The sequence below is a fragment of the Dermacentor andersoni genome, chromosome 1 (genome assembly GCF_023375885.2).
Source record: "Dermacentor andersoni chromosome 1, qqDerAnde1_hic_scaffold, whole genome shotgun sequence".
Lineage (NCBI taxonomy): Eukaryota > Metazoa > Arthropoda > Arachnida > Ixodida > Ixodidae > Dermacentor > Dermacentor andersoni.
The window spans coordinates 20,146,984-20,169,976 of record NC_092814.1 but is presented as its reverse complement, the minus strand read 5'-3'; the positions used below and the strand labels follow the sequence as shown (position 1 = coordinate 20,169,976).

Sequence of the window (22,993 nt, the reverse complement as noted above, 5' to 3'; positions counted from 1 at the left end):
CGCATAGACAACTTGTCAGAGCTATAGGCTTATAACTACTGGGCGAGGAAGGGTGCTTGCCCTCTTCAAGAATAGGAATTACAACTACTTCTTTCCAGGTGGACAGAATGTAGCCGGCAAAGAACATTGAACGGCAAAGAAGACAGTAGTGTTCTGTAGGCTTCAGGGTGTAAGCGTTTGATCATTTCATGCATTCTGTCAATGCTTGGAGTGGACTTGTTACAAAAATTGAGTGAGGCCTGGAACTCCGCCATGCTAAATGAACGATTGCATACTTCACTGGGTGTGCCTTTCTGACCCAGAGGCAGTTGCTCTACTTGTCGCTGGTATTTTAGAAATATATCAGTGTAATTGGATGCACTGGAAATCTGCTTAAAATGTGCTCCTAGACAATCTGCCTGGTCCTCCAGACTGTCTCCTTGTGTATTTACTAAACGTATAGGAGCTTCGTGGCCTTTTGTTCACCCTGTTTCAGCTTTTTCGTTTGTCTGTATGTGAATTGATGTTACTGATGCATTTTTGTCAACATTCCCGTTTAGCACGGCAGCGTGTTCTACCTTGCGACTTAATCGCCTAAAAGTTACTCAGGTTGTGTGGTTGGACAGTTATGGTGGAGATTTCAAGCCTTGCTTTGCCTTTTCCGGGCTTCCCTGCACTCCTCATTCCACCATGGAATACGTCGTTTTGAAAGCGACCCATTTGTTTGAGGAATACATACTGTTGAAGTATCAATAATAAAAGCTATTATGTATGCCACTGCATTGTCTAGACAAAGTAAACGGGTATCATTCCAGGGCAGGCGTTTTAGCTCGCGAAACGTCTGTAGAGCATTCATTTTGTTTTGTAAGGTTTAGAACGATGGGGAAGTGATCACTTCCATAAAGGTTCTGAATCACATCCCACTCCAGATATGGCACAATTGTACTGGACACTATGCTTAGGTCTATGGAAGAAAACGTTTTGAGCGTAGGACTGTAGAATGTTGATTCTATCTTATTAAGCAAGCAGGCACTTGGAAAAAATAGGAAGTTTCCTGTTATTCGTCCTCTCACGTCAGAGGAAAAGCCGCCGTACAGAGCACTATGCGCGTTTAGATCACCGACGACTATGTAAGGATGAAGGAGCTCATTAATAAAGCTTTGAAATGTTTAGGGAGTTCATAACTTGGGGGGACGTATACAGACGTGATGGTGACTATTGAATAGCACTGCTTCGATTGCAACTGCCTCGAGAGGACTTCGGAGTTGAAGTTGCCGACAGGCAACACCTCTGTCGACTACTATAGCTACACCATCGGACAATGCAACGGCGCTGTCTTGATCTTTCCGGAAAATAGTGTATTGCCGGAGAAAGTTTGCGTAGATTTAAGATGTATCTCCTGAACACACTGCGCCTTCAGATTGTATTTGTGTAAAAGTTCTTTAATGTCATTGAGGTTGTGCATAAGCCCTCTCGCGCTTCAGTATAGTATCTGTGTATCCATATTGTCTGTTTTTGTGTTGTGTGTCAAGATGAGTCAAGTTGGCTTACGGAGCCTTTCCAGGTCCTGTAATCAAGAGTCTTTCTTGGAGCAGTCTCTAGAATCATGCTGCTCCTGAGGTGCTGGATGCACCGCCTGGCTAGGGGTTGTGTCCATCGACTCCTGGGAGCCGCTGGACTTCCACTCACACGAGTGGGGTGTTTTCGAGATGGGTCTCGCCTGAAGAGGCGAAGCCTTGAAAGCCACCAACCCAGCGGTCGACGACCCCGCCTTCAAGGATGGCGAAGCAACGCCGGCTGCAGTCGCTGGGGTCTGCTGCGGCGTTGCCCCTTTAGGCACCCACCGCATCGGGGGCCACATTCTGAAATGATCCACTTCGGCGATACTATCGCAGCGGGGATAGTTCGTCGTCAGCCGCGCACCGATTGGCTGGTTGAGCAAACTCAGATGATGTCGCTCACCCGATTTTGCTGAAACAACCAATCAGCGCGCACCTGACAACAAACTGTGGCAACGTTTTACTGTGGTAACGTTCTGCTCCTTCCAGCCCTCTAGGAGCTCTTCCTCGGTCAGGTTTAACAGATCATCGGAAATCACTCCTCTGCTTGTATTCATGGATTGACGAGTCCCTGTAAGGTTCAAAACACCATCGAATGAGACTAGATATGGGAGTTTGTCATGTTTATCGCAGACCTCAAGCAGGAGGTCGCCGCTCGCCATCGGTTCAAATTTGTATCTGGGACCAATTGTTTAGATGAGACTGTTTGCAACCGTGAGAGGCGATATCATTCCAACGGTCTTTTCAGGGTTTTTACTACGTATGACGTGAAATTGTGGGAAGGTTTCTTTGCATTGTCCAAAAAACTGCAATATTGCTTCGATGCGCCCTCTTTTGGTACGGGGGCGTCAGGCAGAGGGGGGAAGGATGATAAATACACACATAGATGCTTAATTTTGGTGGCTGTATGTAGCTACTATAACCTAATAGGTCCAAGGTTGGATAAATTACACCAGGTTAACCCTTGCTGCCTGGGAAATTGGAACTAAAACAAAGTGAAGACAGGAGAGGTGGAAAGTGAGAGTGAAAGACGTAGGTTAGAGAAAGAGAAATGCAGGAAAAGGCAACTACCGATTTCCCCCTGGTGGGTGAGTTCGGGGGTGCGGTCTACGTGTTGCCTCCGCAAAGGGGACGTAAAGGTCCAAACACTCGGCTTCGGCTCAACCTCCAGGATCCCTTTTTCCCCGGATATGGCTAAGCCGCGTACGGTTAGACGTGGGAGGGTACAACCCTCGTGTGCCCGGGTCGGGAAGAAAGGTACCGTGAAGTAACAACATGCTGTTGGCTTGAGAACTCTGTTCACGGACTTGCTTGCTGCCATGTGGAGTACTCCGTTGGTGCTGTGCTGCAACAGTCACGCTTTCGCTTCCAGCGCTTGACACTATGTCGTCTGCTACATGTCTCCATCATGCAGCAAGCAAACAGAAAATTTCACATATAGAGACAAAACAAACACATGTGTGTTTGTTTTTCTACAAGCTACAATGTCAATTAAACTAGACCGAAAAATGAAGCTCCACAAAAAGGCCCAACAGACAGTAATTCATATTATGAACGACAGCATTGAAGTATCATGCTATGATAAACCTCCTGCGCTTATAAGAAGTTCCTTGGCACTGGTCAGTAGTGTATCCAGGGAGGACAGACTGCACCGAAGGCTAGCCTTTTCCTCTGCCAGCTTCTACGCTGCCTTCTGCCAATGGCTCTCCACGGTTTCAGTGGAGCCGACGCTTCCTCAATTTCGACACATTGTTGATTAGGCCCTCTGAGCCTTTGCAACACACTAGAGACTGTCTCTAGCGATTCACATCTTCGTGGCGACCGGCATCCAGCAGCAGCAGCAAACAGATGCGCCAAACTAGCTGCACTTCTCAGATGCTTATGGTGCATCGGATCAGACTTGTAGGCAATACAACAACCACTACATTTGAAAGCAAAACATCGAAGTGGCTGGTTTGGGGCACTTTTGGTGCAATACTGTGTTTTGGAGCAGGATGGCACAGGGAAAGCAGTTTGTAGCAGGATATATCCCCGCAATTTTTCAGTTTTCAATTAGGATGTGCTGAGTGGTCTCCAGATTTTTGCTGTAGCAGACACGCCTCACCCTGTTGTCAATATTATTTCCGGTATGTTTCTGTCCTTAGACAACTAGCTAGAGCCTCAAATAGCAACGCCAACTGCCCTTTGTGTTATCGTACAGATTCTCCCAATTTTATTGCGAAATCTTTAAATGGCTCATGAGTAAGAAAATTTGCCGTTCTCGGCGTGACCACACGATAGTACAAAAAGGCTACGAACCCTTGACCTTTGGTGGTAGTCGAACCCACGACCTTGCGTTATGGTGCAATGCGTAAGCATCGCACGGCAGTCACAATACTTTCGCATTCATCCATGCAGGGATAAGTCCCCTTTATTTTTTTATTTTTCTTGCCATTGTAAATATCCGTGGTTTTCTTCATCGCCATCATTTACATACAACGTAAGGTCTCCGTTTCACTTACTTTCTGACGACTTCAGGTTGTCTACTTGCACTTTCTATTATCCTGCACTTGGTTGCCAACATTCTTGACCTTTTCCTCCCTTTTGTATCCAACGCTACTGAGGTACAGATATTTGAGCATTTTGGCCAGCCTTTTATTTTCATCTATGTTCCTGAGCCTTTCTTCAAAACTAATATTGCTCTGCACTTCTCTGCCTTCAAAAAAGGCCCAACCCACGTCACCATGCACTGCCTCATTTATGGTTTTACCGTGGGTTCCCAAAGCCAACAAGCCTACAGGATCTCTGGTTAACTTCCAACCCTGACAATATTTAGGCCTGGAATGGCATTTGCAAACGTCATGGCTGGCAGCATTACTCCTTTCCAGATTCCACGCCCCACCTCATATTTAGTGTAGGCCCCAAAGTGTTGCATGTATATTTACAAGTGTATTCCACCTTCCATTTTATCTTCAGATTATATTGGCGAGTGCAGTTATACTGGCCGACTATATATATGACTTGCTTTTGAATTCACATACTGCAATTGTCATCATTAAAAACGTCCCGATTTACCTGTGCTAAATTTCAGACCTAGATTTGTCGATACGTTGCTTCCTTTGTAGATCTCTTGCATTGTCTGCTAGTTGTGCTATGCCATCAGCATACATCAGCCCAGAGAGCTTCTGTTGCACCCTTCACCCATTATAAATAGACGACAAATCTAACACTAGTTCACTGAGGCAATGATGATTTATTGGCATCCCCTTTGAAATGAGGCAGTGACTAATAGTCTACTAGAAGCGCCACCCATTGGCAAAGTGGCACGATGGCACTAAAAATTGGGCTATGGTGGAGGGACTGTACTAATTTCGCCACCATGGAAAGTACAAATACAAGGTGCTCCCGGCTGTCATTGCCCAGCTTCTCGCGCACACACACACACAAAGCTTGGCAAATATATAACACTGCTTGTGTGCACCATGCACGGACAGCATCCTGGATGCTATCTTGCTACACTAAAATGCACTTTCAAGAGTCTGTTTGCGGAACGCTATTTGCCTTGACCCCAGTGCTGAATGCTAGTGTTAAACAGTGTCTTAAGCTAAATTCCAAAAATTGTGGAGCCAGTAGCATTGTGTGCATGTGCAGCCGGGCCTTCTACTTGCAGATAGCGCACACAAAATCTCTAGTACCTAGTACGCTCTACCATTGCCTTGTGGTTTCACGTTTAGCCCGACTGACAGCAAACGTCCGTGTCATGGCAATGCACTGGCCATGCTGCGCATCTATGCTTCTGCCAGTTTGTACAATGACTGGTACTAGTTTGAAAATTGAAATGCCTAGTGTCCAGCGCTATTACTGAAAACTGCGAGGGGAGGCGGACTTTCAGCAGTGTTCTTTTGAATCATTTAAATCAGGCATTATGCTGGTTTAGATCTTTTGAGGAAGAATTAAGGCGGTACCGTATTTCAATTAATGCCGACTTACACTCAAACTGCGCACCATACTGCACGCGTGAGAAACTGCACATGTCGCACACAGGTGCACAAATTTCAGTTTAAAATGCTCAGACAGACCCAGCGATAAATTAAATTGGTCAACCTGTGTGCGGCATGTGCTCTTTTTTGCATGGCTGCAGGTGTTTAGCGCGACACATTTCTGCTTAAAGGGACACTAAAGTGAAACAATAAATCAGTTTAGACTAATAAAGCATTGTTTGAGAACTCTGCAGGCAGTCATTTTAATATAATAGTTTGATTATTAGATGAGAAAATGAAGGTCGAAATATCAGTATTTGAATTTCGCGCCGAAACCCCGACGCCGGTACGTCAGTGTGAAGTCGGGGATTCCAAAGTTTTTGCATTTGGGCAGTGTTGGCCGAGTGCATTGGCTGAGCGGGCCGTAACTTGCCATGCTATTGAATATTTGGTTCCTTTAGAACACAATGTAGTCAATCTGTACCAATATATACTAAGTAAGGAGATGCCATCAAAATCCATGACGTCACAGCGACCAGGTGCAGGAACTTCAAGGAGGCGCCGCACCCGTCTTTCGTTCTTGCGCCTTTTCTGGCCAACCAAGCGTCTATCGTGTTAAGAGTTGTTTTTGGCATCGTAGAAAGGTAAGTTACTGATGCAGAAGAAATCATTTTTCTCTTTAGTGTCCCTTTAAGAGGGGATGCGGGGCTAAAATACCAATTTCGGTGAAAAAAGAACATGCTTTCTATTCTGAGTTGTTCTGAACTGCTGGTTTAATAAAAAGTCTTCTCACCAAGTTTGGTTGTCATCTGAGCAGTAGAAAGGAAGAAAATGAATTTTTTTCACAAGTTGGTGGCGCATCTCCTGTCAAACGCGACTCTGAACGCTGTTTTTCCAGACGCGGCCACAGAGTGGGCAAGAAACGGAATGCAAAGTGAATGCCCACGTTAGAAAGTTTGTTTTTCGCGCTTTTTAGTCGTAGAAGACCTATTGAGAGTACACCAGAGCACCAAGAAAAAAAGAAAAAAAAAGGGCATATTTTTGGCCGCGGCAACTGCAGAGTGGCTGGAAAAGTGAAACCGAAAATCAGATTGGCGGAAACACGGCACATGACCACCCAACGCTATTTTCACGCCATTTGGCCTCTCTCGCATTGGATGCTTTCTGCGCTGGTTGTGTGCATCTTTTCTTCATCCTACGACTTTGTTGCAAAGAGTGGGTGGTTGGTGGCTTGACCACAAGATGCCTGTAACGAAGTCGTTGACACGGAGGAGCTTCGGAAAGCACAAATGCACAACAGTGGGCGACAGCCTGCAAGCGAGTACTGTCTGCCTGTGCATTCGCAAGACCCGTGCCTGCTGCCAGTGATCAACACAAACTCTTCAAGCTCTGTTGATGGTTCGCCATCTGCGGAAACTACTGGTTCTGCCAAAGGTAATGAGTGCCAATTGACAGAATTTGAAAGGAAGGTCGCGCTGCTTTGCCAGGGTCATGATTCTACGACGAGAACGAAGAAACTCCGGAGCTCAGCGGGTATCGTTCCGTGAAACGGCAATTTCACAGCAATCAAGCCGTTGCTAACATCGCTTCTGTGCCTACATTGTGATGGAGAGTCATTAGATTTACAAGAAACCCCGAAAGAGGGCCCGACCTATGCAGCAGGGCACTTTAATTGTTTTCGATCATAAGAATAAATGCCATGTTCTGATATCTTTGAACTTATTTTTCTCAGTTTGCACTTTTTACAAAAACAAAAGCTTTAGGAAAAGTATTATTTCCAAACTGCTTCATCAAAGGCTGCTTCCAAAGTGGTTTCTAGACTGAAATGTTGTGAGAAACAAGATAAAATACTTTCTAGATGCCTAAATCTTTTCCAACATATAAAATTTAGCAGATCTTTGACATATGCCAGTGAAAAAGGTAAACTTCGTATTCAGAGTGATAACATTTTTACAAAAATAGCATGAAAAATGCAGAACTGGCCTTATCCTGCACTACAAGCTATCTAGAAGGTATCTAATCACAAACAATTTGTACATCATTATTTTGTAGACGATAGTTTTCATAAACTGACACACAATATTGCTCACTTTCCCAGCGATCACTTGTTTTCTCTTTGTGCTAGGGCGCTGATATTGGAACATATTGTAATGACAAGAAGGTAAACCATCCCCCAAAATTTTATCAAATTGGTGGAGCGGTTCAAACGTTGACTCTTCAGCCTAGCACCCCCCCCCCTTGCTTTTTAGCTTTAGCTCGGGTGCCCCTGTGTCGTCATCATGATCAGCCTGGTTACGCCCACTGCAGGGCAAAGGCCTCTCCCATATTTCTCCAACTGCCCCGGTCATGTACTAATTGTGGCCATGTTGTCCCTGCAAACTTCTTAATCTCATCTGCCCACCTAACTTTCTGCCGCTTCCTGCTACGTTTGACTTCCCTTGGAATCCAGTCCGTAGCCCTAAATGACCATCGGTTATCTTCCCTCCTCATTACTATGTCCTGCCCATACCCATTTCTTTTTCTTGATTTCAACTAAGACGTCATTTACTCGCGTTTGTTCTCTCACCCAATCTGCTCTTTTCTTACCCCTTAACGTTACACCTATCATTCTTTCCACAGCTTGTCGCGTCGTCCTCAATTTAAGTAGAACACTTCTCGTAAGCCTCCAGGTTTCTGCCCCGTACGTGAGTACTGGTAAGACACAGCTGTTATACACTTTTCTCTCCTATGCTCCAATGTAAATACATGTAAAAGGAGAATATGTTTTTTTCGACAACCACTGCACCAAATTTGACGAGGTTTGTTGCACTTAAAAGAAAAACTTAAAATCTAGTATCTGTTGGTTTTGAATTTTTTATTTAGGTCGTGAACTTTTCATGAAAAATTGGCAAAAATCTTGAATTTACAGAAAACGAAACTACAACTTGTAATTCAGCAATGAAATATGATATTACAATTCTGGGAACTGCATCTAATAGTACACCTAAAGCAGACAAAATTGATATGTTACGCATGAATCTAGAAAAATTTGGTAATATGAAAATACAGCTTTTGCAGACCCCTTGTACACAACGTAACGAATTCACGTAAGCTATATATTGGCATATAGAATTAGTCTAGTTTGAATGATCTAATGGTTTACAGAACCGCGATATCTGTTCTTGACGCAGGGCTATTTGTCAATTTCCTGCTTGTATTCTTTTCAAACTCTCGAAAATCTTTTTAACAAAATTCAGGCCCTAAATCGAAATTCTGCTTCAGACAGTCACTAGAATTTAACTTTCTTTCTCAAATGCAACATATTTCATTAAAATCGGTCCAGTGGTTATCTCAGAAAAAAAGTTTTTGCGTTTTGCATGTACTTGAATAGGCTGTATCGGAGTTCGGCCCGAGCTAAAGCGTCCTCTTAAGTCGGCCCTTTACAAGTAATCATGGCGAGCCTGCTGCACGCCAGTGAGAAATGAGTAAAAATAGCAAGTATTTATATGATGTTGCCCTTTTTTCCTCTGCTTTTAGATCACTTCAAATAAATTTTGTTCTTTTGCGACAGTGCATTGATCACGCTGCATACTGATTTTATGCTTTCTTAAATTGTGGACATTGTGATGCATAAAATAAAAGGTGCTTTATTGCATGCTCAAGAGAACCATTCCACCTCAAAACTTGTTTTTCATCCTCGTGGATGTGCTTAATGTATACAATGTGCCATTTACGAAGAAGCAAGTTTACAAATACTCGTATCTTCTACTTCTCCGATGGCATACAGTTTTGCTCGTGCTCAGTACGGATGACGAGATAAAAGCATATGCAGCTAAGAGGGATGCGTCTAGGTGCTCCACCACATGCCACACCCCTAGCGATGCGACTGACGTCTGCTGTACAACAGTAAACATTCATGCCGTCTCGAACGTGCAAACATTTCTACCCTGTTGACAAAACTTGCGCCACATGGCACAGTGATACAAGATGTACTCACTGCTAGTGTCGAGCTTTGGGGTGTTGCCTGGTGAAGTGGCCCAGTTTACTTTCATTTCCTGGAAGAAGAAGAAGAAGTCTGTTGAGTACACAGCAGGCACAGCCCCTAACCATGTTCGCTATGAGTGCAGCGTCCTCACACACTTGCGTAAATTACCAAGCGAGGCACGATAGCATAGTGGGCAGCACACACCGTCGCAGAAACAAGACTCTGGAATTTCAAAAGTTACTTATCTTCTGCAACATCTGTTGAAATAACGAAACTGTTTGATACAATGCACTTTTCTATCAGCCCAGAGGTACTATGCGCGTTACTGCTTGGTTGCACACAAAAAAGATGCACTGACTGGCACAAAGTTGAGGCTCAAATTAAGCCGGTTTGATGGGGGCTCGGATTGTCAGCAGCATGTGGGAAATCCTACAACGATAAAGACAACAAATGAACTTACATGCTACTAGTGGTCTCCCATTTTAGTCCCAGTGCTGGACAAAGCTACGGGCTACGTCAGAAGCCAACGCAATATTGTTTTTTGATGTAGTTGTGTATTTCAATAATTTATTTTTATTTATTTAGCAATACTGTAGGCCCTGGCAGGCCCCTACAGGGGTGGGTTACAGGGGTATTCACAGTTTCGATTACTATATACAGGACATTTGCACATCAATGTACTGTTCCGCAACACATCATTCTGGCCAAGTTTCAAAAGAGCACATACAACTTCTGCGTTAAAACACAAGACGAAAAAAAAAATGATTCTAATTTGGTTACAAAGCTGGACACAATCGCTGTCAACAACATCCCGTGGCAAAGAATTCCATAACTCGATGGACGACGAAAAAAAAGAGAAATGTATTGCAACGGGTGACGTATGGTCTAAAATGCTTATAGTGATTTATTCGTGGCGATGTGGTGGCTGCAGGTACTGATCTTTGTTGATATTCACAGACCCATGATAGAGCATGAAAAGGAACTTCATGGCGGCAACGCAACGCCGACTGGAAAGATTGGGAATGCCTGCTTGCTTTCTAAGGGCACTGACGCTTTCTTACCGAGAATACTTACTTATAAACCGTAATGCTCTATTTTGCAGCCTTTCTCGCCTATCTGCTAAGTACTGTTGACGCGGGTTCCATACTATGCTACCATACTCTAAGATGGGTCTGACTAAGGTTTTGTAGGCGTTCAACTTTACTTCAGCAGGTGTCATGGCTAATTTCCTTCGTAAAAATCCAAGTGTTTTAAAAGCTTTTGCACAAGTATTATTAATATGCACATCCCATTTCCAATTACGTGTAAGTGTTAATCCTAGATATTTAACGGTGTCTGTCTGTTTGGGCTCGGACCCATTTAATGTGTAGTTAAACCTCAGTTGCAATTTTTTATGACTGACACTCATACATTTAGTTTTCGATACATTTATTTTCATGCCTCACTTCTTGCACCACAGAGCAATGGTATTTAATGACATGTTCAGTTTCAGTTTATCATCTGGTCACTGCACAACTGTGTAAATCACGCAATCGTCACCGAAAAGACTGATTTTCACCCAGTCATCGACACAAGAGCTGATATCATTAATATATATGAGGAATAATAATGGTCCAAGCACAGATCCCTGTGGCACACCGGAAACCACTTCGAGGTTCTCTGATTCACTATTATTTATCATGACATATTGTGTGCGGTTTAATAGGTAAGCTTCTATCTATGCTATTACCGTCGAATGCCCATGAGCTTTAACTTGTCAATTAATTGGCAGTGTACGACATGGTCATAAGCCTTAGAAAAATCAGTAAATATACTGCCAACTTGTTCTCTGCTATTTATTACTTTCGTGAAGTCGTGTTATTTCTAGTAACCGAGTTACTGTCGATAGTCCTTTCCGGAAACCGTGTTGCATAGGATTTAATAAGTTATTTGCTTCCAAATAACTCAAATCGATTTATTAAGAATGTGCTCCATAAGCTTGCAGCAAGCACTTGTAAGAGATATGGGTCTGTAGTTATCAACCAGCTTTTATTTCCTTCTCTGTGAATAGGGATTACCTTTGCGTGAAGCCAGTCAGTAGGAAGCGTGGTAGTTTTTAGTGACTCGACAAGAAGTGGTGTAGGAAAGGGGATATTTGTTGCGCATAACGTTTTAAAAATACATTTGAGATACTGTCTGGACCGGGCGACTTTTTCGAGTCAACCTGTAAAAGCAGGTTTAGCACGCTATCCTCAGTTACTGCTATGTCAGGCATCAAAGAATTAAAAGTTGTTTCAGGCATTCTTACTGCAGTTGATCTCGTGAAAACAGATTGGAAATATTCGTTGAAAGAATTAGCTATATTGTGTTCATCCTCAACGACTACTCCCGCAACTTCCGATTTCTTGGTGCGGTTTTTTGGCTCCGCCAAATAGCGCCAGAACTTTTGGGGTTCAGTTTTCAAAAAGTTTGCTAATGTTTCGGAAAAAAATTTACTCCCTCACTGTCTTAATTTCCATCTTCAGTTGACACGATAATGTGAGCACCTCCCGTGTATTGCTTTTGTTAGCCCTTTCTACGCAATCTTCTTTTCAGGTGAATTATTGAACGTGTTACCCACGGGGTTTTGCATTTAATCCTTTGATACCTTGTTGGGCTGAAGTTTGATTCGCAATGCTCAATCGACTTTTTCAGTTTTAACCACAGGTGTTCACGCAATCATGATGGTCCGCTTGAGAAATTGTCCAAAGCTATATCAACGTAGTCAATTATACTCTCATTTTCTGCCTTATTATAATCTAACTGCTATCTTTGTGGGACTGGTCGTGCGATTAATATTTGTGTTCAAGCCGCGCGAAGTTGCGCTGCGTTATCTGGACCGTGCTCTACCGGATGTTGCTGTGGCCAGGTGGGACAGGAGGAACTAAAGTTCGTGAAATGAACGTGCATGCAACGCTGTACGCAATGTACCGCGCCACAGCAATGGCTGTGGATGAAGGAATACTTGCAGGAAATTTTGCCCTCTCTGGCGGAATCATGCTAACGATTGTTTAGTATTGCTGCGGAGCGCACGGGTCCGAGCAGCACGGTTGCACGCAGCGCGGAGTGGTTTCGCGAGAAATGTAAACAAGAGAGGAGGGCTGGCCCGATAGGCGGAGCAACGCCAACTTCCGGCTTCGCTTTAGCTTCACAAAGAGTGACGTCAGGGCCTCTCCTGAGTTTCCTTGCTCCGTGCCTTATCTGCTCCGTCGAGGCGCGCTAGTGACGTGGCATCGCGGCGATGCCCTCACCCCTAATGCAACACGTGGCGCGCTATCGCGGCAGCAGCTGCTCCGTTCCGCCCACTTGTAAACGCAGTGGCGAACGACTACGTTTCGGCTTGGACAGCAGCACATCCTCGAGATCAGCCGCCACCGAGCCGGCGCTCCGATTGCCGCCGCACAGGGTTGGCATTGGAGGAGCAGCGAGGAGAGCAAGGCTCGCGCCGTGCGCGAGAGATGGCGCCAGGAGCGCGCGCAGCTCAAATTCCCTTCATTATTTGAAAGTACCGCCAATCTTTGAGCTCTGCCGTTGCCGCCGCGCGACCTCCTCGCCTCCTGCTTACCCCTTGCGCGTCCAACCCTGCGGGAACGAAATTTTCCCCCGTTTTTTTTTTTTCTTTTGCACGACGATTGGTCTCGAAACGCGCGGATCTTGCGTTTTGCTTATGTTTTTCTTTTTCGTTCGCGCCATTTTTCTCCTCAGTTCGGCTGGCTCGGCGCTTTAGCTCGGCGTAGCGAACGTTGTACGCTGTGTTTCCTGCTCTATGTGCTAGCGCTATGCCGTGCTGTTGCGCATATAACTGCAGCAAGAAGCCTGAAGATGGTTATGCCGTACTTATGATACCACTAGGAAAGCGTGACGGCTTGCGCAGGAAGTAGCGGCTGCATAACATTGGCCGAAAGAACAAAGAACAGCGTTGTTTGCGAGGTGATACGTCTTATTGCGCGTAGCAAAGCATCCTGTAATGCTGCATTCTTTTCATTCTTCCGGCCTGCTCACCAGCGTTTTTTTGTTGCGGTAATTTGTACGTTGCATAAAAATGCGGTTGTCCTCAGTATGCTTAATATTCTGCGGCGGCTCCATCACCTTGTACGTCGCCAAATGTTGTTATGGGAGTCTTGCGCTGGAGTGTGAAGTATAGTGGCGGCGAGAAACGTTATTTGGGTAGTACCAGCTTGGGTAGTATTGCGCCCTGGCTCTGGCGAAGCACGTTTCCAGCCAGAGTTTTGCGTCGATTCGCACTTTTTTCTGCCCTGTTGCGAGTGCGAAAAGGCTCGTCACTTCTCACAGACCACGCTGCAAACTGGCCGCAGTCTATAGTTTAAAGGGACACTAAAGGACACTAAGTCGACGTAGAATGTTTAAATACCATTCCAGAAACATCGCAACGCTTGTTTCGTGCGAAGAAAAGACTTATGCCGTTTTTCACTGGTCGATCTGGAGCGGCCGCCGAAATCCTCGAGCGAGCGCTCGGGTTTCATAAATCCGAATCGGCCAGCGGAGCGCAAAAACGCTCCGTGGGGGATCACACAGGAAGTCTGCATACACGTCGCACAAACCGGTTCCGGAAACCATGCCCGACTTCCGCTCTGTACGTTTCCAACACCGTTTATAGACCGTTTCATCGGGCGAGGAGGATAGGGCGCGCGGAGAGCCTTTCCTCCTCTCTGGCTTGGGCGATCCGGCGCGGCGCTGCTTGAAAGTATTGCTGTCGCGTGCTGCGGAACGATTTTGGAATGTTTTAGATCGTACTTTGTGAAATCTACGCCATGTCCGTTCATATAAGGTCGTCAGGGAAGCCTTTCGGTGCGTCGGTAACTACAGTAGGCGGGAATATCTCTTGGGGGCGCAAAAATGTGACGCGTTTTACCATCCGCGGTGTACGCACATTATCAGTCGCGGTGTGTGTATGTGTTGTGAACTATTTTGCTTATATCGGTTTTAATTCAACATAGAAAACCGGTGTCTCTGTATTAGCAGCATGAAATCGTAAATCTGCTCATTATCGAATCGCTTGGAGTAGGGAGTAAAACATAAAGCATAAGAGCGCATGCTCGTGCACGGCCAACCTAAGGCAACCACGAAACATCAAAGCGGCCGGCGCTATCAAATATTTGTCATGCACCGGCATCGTTCTCGCGCATTTCAAGTCTAGTAGTCTTCAAATTACCATATGTCTACGCTAGCCTTCCTGCATGAGGCCGATGGCGCTGCTCAACACAGCGATCACTGCGGTTGGTGAACCAGCACGATACATATGTAAGCTGCGCGCTTCAGCATTGCCTTTTTGGCCTGCATACAGCTATAACATATGAGAGGGATCGCATAAAAAGAATGCGATGCCTATTTCTGAGGACGAAATTTCCGTAATACGTGTGAGTTCGTCGTAGAGAACGGAACGAACACAACCGAAAAAATAATTCCGTTATCATCATCTTTCTCGAAAAAGCAACAGAACACCGGCTAACGCCGCAATAGGACCTCGCATAGTCACGCCGCACAACGTTTATAAATATATAACCGCTGATGCCGTATGCTTGGACCATGCGGTATATAGAACAAAGATATATATGTAATCCAGCACCTACCACTGCTTAGGACGCTCGCGCAGTTCGTAAACAGTCCATTTGCTGGACAAGCTTAATTCAGACTGTAAGGTATGCTGCTATTACTTGCCAAAACTATTTTATTCAGGGGCGGAAACCTCATCCATCAAACCAAGTAGCCACGCAATGTAACCTGCAGCGAACAGTTTGAACGCTTGTCAAAGTATAACATCACAGCTCCTATCGTAGCAGAACGGTACCCACGCTGTTACGATCGTCGCGTATGTTTAATGGCTCCTAAACCGCAGCTTATAAATAGAGGATAATACTGCAATAAGGTCACATTAATGATTGGAGCATTCAGGAATACACAATTGATCTCCGAGGTTGATTGTAGGCTCAAATATGCGCGCACACATCGCGCTGCGTGTTCCGTCCACCTCAACGCCAGCAGAAATTCCGGCCATGACGCCTTAAACCACTTCAGCACGTCTCACAGAACCGTTTACCACGTAGAATATGCGCGCCATACTAAACAAACCGCACGACCGCGAAAACAAGCGCCAGAACCTGCCGCCGAGCGTATACCTGCCATGCAAAAGACCGCTTTCACCTAAGCCAGTATGGCGCTGCTCATAGGCGGCGCCACTGCATTCACAATATGGCGGCGCCTACGAAAAAACGGTCTATAAAGCGTTTATAAAGCTTATAAACGCTGGTTTCCACGGCGACCAAACTCGCCGTCTCCCGTGTGTAATTTGACCGCAGCAGTCGCATAGTCCCTCATTTCCAAGTCGCGCCCGCAAGTATTGTGCATGGACAACGTGCATAGGCTTCGTACAGCACCCGCGTCACTTAGTATTCGCTCTCGTCCGAGCTCTCATCGCTAAACGCGAGCGCTGCAGCAGCACCGAACGCAGCCATTTTGCGAAGCAACAGAATGTTGTGCGTACCAACCGGGTACCGATTTCGCTTGAAGACGGAAGTGACGCGTGCTATTTCCGCCCGAATCCGCGCCTCGGCGGTGAAGCAAGTGAGAGCGATCCGGCGCGGAGCGAGTTAATCCGAAACGACCAGTGGAACGCGCGAACCGCACCAGATCGACCACTGAAATTCGGATTCGTTGCCGCGGAGCAAGAAATCCTGCTGCGAATCGACCAGCGAAAAACGCCATTATTTTACGAGAACATTGCATATGAAAGGTCCGTATACCTTTATCGCAATTCAAATCTCCCGCCACCCAGCCGGAGGAGTGGTGACGTTGCATACGCCATCACCGCCCTTTACTGCCGTCGGTGAGTAAGCGGCGCCCGACAGAGGGCGGTACCGAGCCAAGACAGATAGCTCTCTATATGGTCCCAGCATATACAGGAACACTAAAGACAGAGTGGCGGATTCGCCGCTGCAGCTGCTCTTTGGTTAAGTGGCGTAGACCGTTCGGGCATCCGGCGACATCACATGGAAGTTGCATTCTCTGCTACTTGCAGTTTGTGCGAGTTTCGCGAGCCAGCAAATCCCGCGCAGCACTACGCGATAACTACTGAACCACGAAAACGAAACCTTTCGACCGCCCGCGTCGTTGTCAGGGTTATTTCGATTAGTTATTTTTTTCTAAAAGTGAAATAGAACTGAAGAAGCATTTTATTTCGTCTTATAATACAATGCAAGGATGTTTTGTGCAACGAGTGGTGGAGTATTAGTGACAGAATTTAACTGAGGAGTGCTTTCGTCATCATACAAGTACTTGAATGCTCCGGGGGAGTCTAATGTCCTGCATTTACCCCAATTTCTCGATAATTAAGGCTCTGTTCGCGATAATATTGACGTCTTAGAGATTCTCGAGGACTAATCTATCACTTCAGCTTGACTTAATATTTGCCTTTAGTGTCCCTTTAACGAAAACGGATTCTCTGTGTGCCGTGGGACGTAATGCTGGAAGCAGAAAGAATCGGCGACGCCTATCCGGAGAGACTAATACCTGTGTCACACGGGCACATTTGGAAGGCCTTCCAGTCAACGGCCTTTGAAATGCCACAACTCTATCGGCTCAAAGGAGTTGTCGCGCTGCTACACGGCACTTTTGAAAGGTCGTTGAGTGGTTCAGGCGTTTCTCGCAAAATTGTGTGGCGCTGCGAATCTTTATTTTCGTTTTCATGTCACGAAAAGTCAAACCACATTAAAACCATTTAAAAGCACTATAATTTCTTTTATGTTTGTTTATACATTTAAAAAAAATTGTTTATACATTGCCATACATATATGTTTAGTTTTTAAGTTGCTGAGTAGCGAAACTGAGGCAACGTTTGCGCCGCTCGATGCGGCTGCCGTTTTGGTGTGTGTTCGCTACATGTCAAGTGGCAAAAACACTTTATTGAATAATGAATAACACTCATATATAGTATTTTTAGAGCATCTGGTTTGATTTGTTCTTTCTAACTGTGAGTACGATCACACTGTGTACGAGAGGGCATGTTCGCGCTGTTTCCGCTTCCGTAGCTCAAAGGCCATCGAGATTTCGATAGAGTTGTAGGGTGCTCCGTTGACTCGATAGACTATTGACTCGGCGGCCTTCGAAACCGCCCGTGTAGCAGCTCGAACTTGACCTTTGACTCAATTGACCATCGGTTGGAAGGCCTTCCAAACGCCCGTGTGACACGGGTATTAAAGCACATTCACACCGAAAGCGGAGCGTCTAAGCGGACAAGCGGATCTTCAAATCGGCGAGCGCCCGCGCCGCGGGGAAGGCGGGGCATCTCGCAATATCTTTAGCAATTTCCGGGACGTGCCGCCATCTCGCGGCACTTTGGGTTTGTACGCGCACTTTCGATATTCTTTTTTTTCGTCGTGGGTTGGCGCACTCCCGTCCGCTATCTACTTCTGCAAAATGATTAGCTCAGACGAAGAAGACGAGATCGTTGGCATGTTACTCGCCACTTGTATAGTCGCTTTTCAAGATTTGTTACAGCGCAACACAAGACAAGGACAAAAGAAGGTATAAAGCGACAACACGGCCGTGTCGTCGTTTTATACCTTCTTTTGTCCTTGTCTTGTGTTGCACTGTAACAAACCTTACTATAGATCCCAACCAACTGGCCCAACTTGCCGTTTTGACGCTTTTCAAGAACACAAGCGAAAAGCCCAGAGAAAGACATTCGTTTACATTCGTTCACCAGCGCTTCCGCCGTGTGGGGTTCTGATTGGCTGCGGCCAAAGCGGCCAAATTGTCCGCGCGGAAAAATTCAGTCCGTGCGCGATCTGGCCTAGCGGCCGCGTATTTTCCGCAAAGCGGAAAATCGGCGGCCGCTTGGCCGGATCCGCTTGTCCGCTCCGCCTTCGGGGTGAACGTGCCTTTAGCTCAACATCGAAACACGTCACCGTCGTTGCTGCTGCGTCGTGACATAAGATTCAGAACATCAGATTCTACCGTTTTGCTTCAAGGCCTCAGGAAGCGGAGAGTCGGGCGCGCTGGACAACTGCAGTTCATCGCGCTGGGTAAGCGAAACTTCGCGCCACGCTGACTGCTTCGCCCGTCTTGAAGCTTTTGCTTGATTATCTACGTTGCTAGATTATGGCACGCTGAGGCGAAAGCTGAAATGCATGTATGCAGTGAACAGCCGCATGTGCACGCGTAGAATCAGAATTCATGCTTTTTACAACACAAGTTGCTTAGTACGTCTCTACATAGGCAGCTGTGCCACACCAAGCAGCAAAAGAAGCGAAAAGTGTACCGTGGCAAGCACAAATAAGTTGGGAATGCACAACACAGCAAGCAGCAAAAAGTAAGATGCATAGCATAATTCACAGATCATGTCAAGGGAATGCGCAACACAGCAAACAGTGAAAATGGAGGTGCATAGCATAATTTAGAGACCATGTCTAGGGAATTCACAACACAGCAAGTAGCAAAAATGAGAGATGCAGTATATAATTTACAGGTTAAGTCCAACATCTCACTTCAGATAATCAGTATTAAATGGCAGACCGACATAGCAGCAGGCATGGCTGGTGATTCACGATTCAAGACCCGGCCACAGCGACAATTAACAATTCGACCGGTGCAAAGTGGTGAAGTGACCAGGCGTGCACAAATGACCACTAATGGTGGGGCTGATTCGGTGACAATTCCCTACCCCACTACGAGCAGCACAGGCCGCGATGTGCTCATCCTTGACCTCAAGCCAGCACGTTGAGGCAGCGCAGCAAGGTAGTATTGATTACAGCACATCGATGTTCGAGCGCTGTCATTAAAAGCTACACCAAGCGAGCAGCGCACGAGCTCGCGCTGCGCGATTCGCACGTACGTGCGAGCTCATATGCATTGCATCAGTTATTACCAGTTACTAAAAGGGACAGATGGCCGCTACTACAACGCAGGCCTAACTACTTGTTTAGCGGCATGCAGTCAACAAAGATTGCAGGAGGTCCGCCGTTTCACGGCATGTCAAAAGACCGCTGCCGTCGCGGCGCGTACGATCGTGCGCTCGGGCAGTTCCGTAGACATGTCTGCTTATCGTTGCTGTGAATTCATTTATAGCAAGCATTTCCTCGCGTTTGTGCGCCTGAATATAGCAGCGTGCAAACCTCACCTGAGTTCAACTTCGTACGCGACTCGCTTCACTTGCGATTGACACCGCGCTAAAACTTCGCCGCTCATTTCTTGAACGGCGTACACGTATTCGGCGTTGCATAATTTCTTGCCTTTACGCAGTGTGCCACCCCTGAAAAAATCTTCGGCGCCCGATTTAGCTGCAAGGCGCGGTACAACGCAACCGAAAGTGGCGGGTCCATATTGTAAACGTGCTTTCCGAAGCAGACGACCGAGCTTGGTACTACCCAATTCAGGACAGAGGACGCTTTTTAGCACCATTTTCGCAGCGCCCCATAGGCAAAGCAGGAGCCCCATTCAGTCGGAGACGCAGCACTATAGATTCTGTTTTCCGCTGTGAACTACTATGTGCGAAAATAGAGCCTCTCGATCGCACTTTTCGCGATTGTTACGATCCGTTGCCTGTTTTGCTGAAAACTGAAACAGCGGCTTGTATAGGAGCGATCATTTCTAGCTTACGTCAATCTGTGCGTCAGATACAATGAATGCAAGCCCTGAAAAAATTAGTGGCAAGTACAGGGTCTGTTCTGAAAGTAGGACTGGCTTTTTCCTGGACGAACGGGCAGACAGACGAGTCGGTCTGCGCGCTAGGATCAGTGAAAGGAGATATTGGGAACGCTGGGAAAAATCAGCTCGGCCGTTGAAGAGAGCAGGTCGCTTGTACCGTGAACCACTGTCGAAATTCCTCGTCACGGAGAATCGTGGACCGTTTACTGGACCCGCGATACGCGACCAAATTTTGTGTAAAGCTTGGTAAAACGGGCAACGAGACTCACGACATGATTAAGCAGGCCTACGGTGATGCTGCCATGGGTAGATCAGGTGTTTTTGAGTGGCACAAGCTGTTCCGAGAGGTAGGGAAATAGTGGAAGACTACCGCTCCGGACGCCCTTCGACCAGAAAGACCAACGAAATTTTGTCGCGAGTGAAAAATTTACTGAACAGTAATCATAGGATGAGTATCAGAATGATTGCTGATGACTTGAGCATTCCTCAAACTCAAGTTTTTGAGATCGTGACCGAAAACTTAGCCATGAGGAAAGTGCGCGCGAAGTTCGGGCCGCAAGTGTTGTCAGAGGAGCAAAAGGCCAACCGGAAAGCGATTTGCCAGGACCTTCTTCATGTGAATGAGAACCCCGACTTTTTGTACAATGTAGTGACCGGTGACAAGACGTGGGTGTTTGATTACGACCCGGAGTGCAAGCGGCAGAACTCATAACGGCACAGCCCTGCTTCCCCACGCCCCAAGAAAGCACGAATGAGCAAATCCAAGCGAAAGTCTATGCTCATTTGCTTTTTCGATCGACATGGAGTCATCCACAAAGAGTTCGTAGCACCCGGACAAACAATTAATGCAGTTTTTTACGTGGAAGTCCTCAAAAGAATGCGAAAACGCATTGTTCGTGTCCACCCAGCCATCGCCAGCGATTGGCGGCTGCACCATGACAATGCGCCGAGCCACACAGCATTCCGCGTAGTGGAATATCTTGCCCAGCACCCCTACAGCCCCGACTTGGCCCCGTCAGATTTTTTTCTATTCCCGAGAATAAAATCGACGCTCAAGGGGAAGCATCACGGATCGGTAGAGGCGGTTCAACAGGCCGTGACGAGGGAGCTAAACGGCATTCCGGTCCAGGCGTTCCTGGAAAAACTGGAAAACTCGTTGGCAGCAGTGTGTAGATGCGGAAGGGTGCTACTTTTAAAAATTTTAATCGTTTGTACTATTCTCATGAATAGTACAAAAAAATCTCATGAATTAAAAAAAAAAAAATGAGTCCTACTACTTTCAGAACAGACCCTGTATAGCCGTGGCATTGCAGGTGATGAGCGGTAGCTAGTCACATTGCGTGTTTTTCTTTTAAGTTTGAAGGCGAAAGCCTTCAGATCTGTTTTAAGGTAGCGTTGTGAACAGAAAATCTCACGTGACCCATGGAAGGCCAGAGGCGACCTAAAGCATGTCCACCCTTGTATAAAGAGAATGATTAGCCAAGTTAATGATTGAATTAGAGTGGATTAGGGAGGATCGGAGTATTAAGCGGATTGAGGTGAATTAGTGTTGATGGAGTACTAAGACCGATTATAGTGGATTAGGGTGCATGAACAAGGTGGATGAGGGAGAATTAAGGTCGAATAGGGTAGATTAAGGTGTATTAGGGTTGATAAAGGAGGATTACGACGGATTAGGGTTGATGGAAGTGGATTAGAGTACTGAAGTGGATTAGGGTGTATTAAGCACGATTATGGTGGATTACGGTGCATGAATGAGGATTAAGGTGTATGAAAGAGGATTGAGGTGTATGAAAGAGGATTGAGGTGGATGAAGGAGCATTAAAGTGGATTAGGCTGGTATAATGTGAATTAGAGTTGATGAAGGAGTACTGAGACCAATTAGGGTGGATTAGGGAGTATTAAGCTGCATGAACAAGGATTATGGTAGATTAAGGCTGCAGAGACTATTGTATTAAACCTTATTCCACACTAAACCTTTGTGCACCTTAATCGGCCTTAATGTACCTTTATCGACCTTAATCTATCCTAATCCTCCCAAGTCCTTAATCCATCCTAATCGTCCTTCACTCCACCCTAATCTATCTTCGTCGACTTTAATCAACCCTAATCCTCCTTCATTCACTATTCCACCCTAATCCTCCTTAATACACTTCAATCCTCTTTAATACACCCTAATCCTTCTTCATTCACCCTAATCCATCATTAATTACCTTTGCTAATCATTAATCATCTCTTATACACGACTACACATGCTTTGGTTGGCTTCCGGCCTTCCTTCGGTCATGTAATATTTTCTGTAGCTCACAACATGACCTTGAAACAGATCTAAAGCTTTCACTTAATAAGCCCCACACAAAGGGATATGCCTCAAGCAATACTAGATCAGACGCACAAAGTAAAGCATCTCATCATGTGGCAGAAAAATTGTCCTGAGTATAGAACACGCCTCAAAGCCCCTTTTACATCAGTATGCCCCGTTCATACGGCTTTAAAGGGACACTAAAGTGAAAAACGATTTCTTCTGCATCAGTAAATTACCCTTCTACAACACCAAAAAACATCCCTCTTACAACGATAAGACGTTTGGTAAGCCAGAAAAAGTGCAAAAACGAAATACGGGTGGCGCCGCCTACTTAAGTTCCCGCACCTGGTGGCTGTGACGTCTTGGGATTTTGATGGCTTCTTTTAGGGCCTACTAATTACATATAGCGGTACAGATTGACTACATTGTGTTCTAAAGGAACCAAATATTAAACATGGCAAGTTTCGGAAACCTTTACTCAGCCAACGCGGCCCAAATGCGAAAACATGCTTTGGAATCCCTGACGTCACGCTGACGTACCGACGCT

At 45.9% G+C, this 22,993-nt stretch overlaps 1 protein-coding gene across 5 annotated transcripts in view; it reads right to left on the bottom strand.

The window, feature by feature from the left end:
• Rox8 (TIA1 cytotoxic granule associated RNA binding protein Rox8) overlaps window positions 1-22,993 on the bottom strand; it is a 230,505-nt gene that overhangs the window by 104,404 nt on the left and 103,108 nt on the right. For all 5 annotated transcript variants that reach the window (XM_050193331.3, XM_050193330.1, XM_050193332.1 and 2 more), the window contains one exon: window positions 9,474-9,531. In XM_050193331.3, coding sequence (XP_050049288.1) covers window positions 9,474-9,531 — 58 coding nt within the window. The remainder of the gene's footprint in view (window positions 1-9,473; window positions 9,532-22,993) is intronic.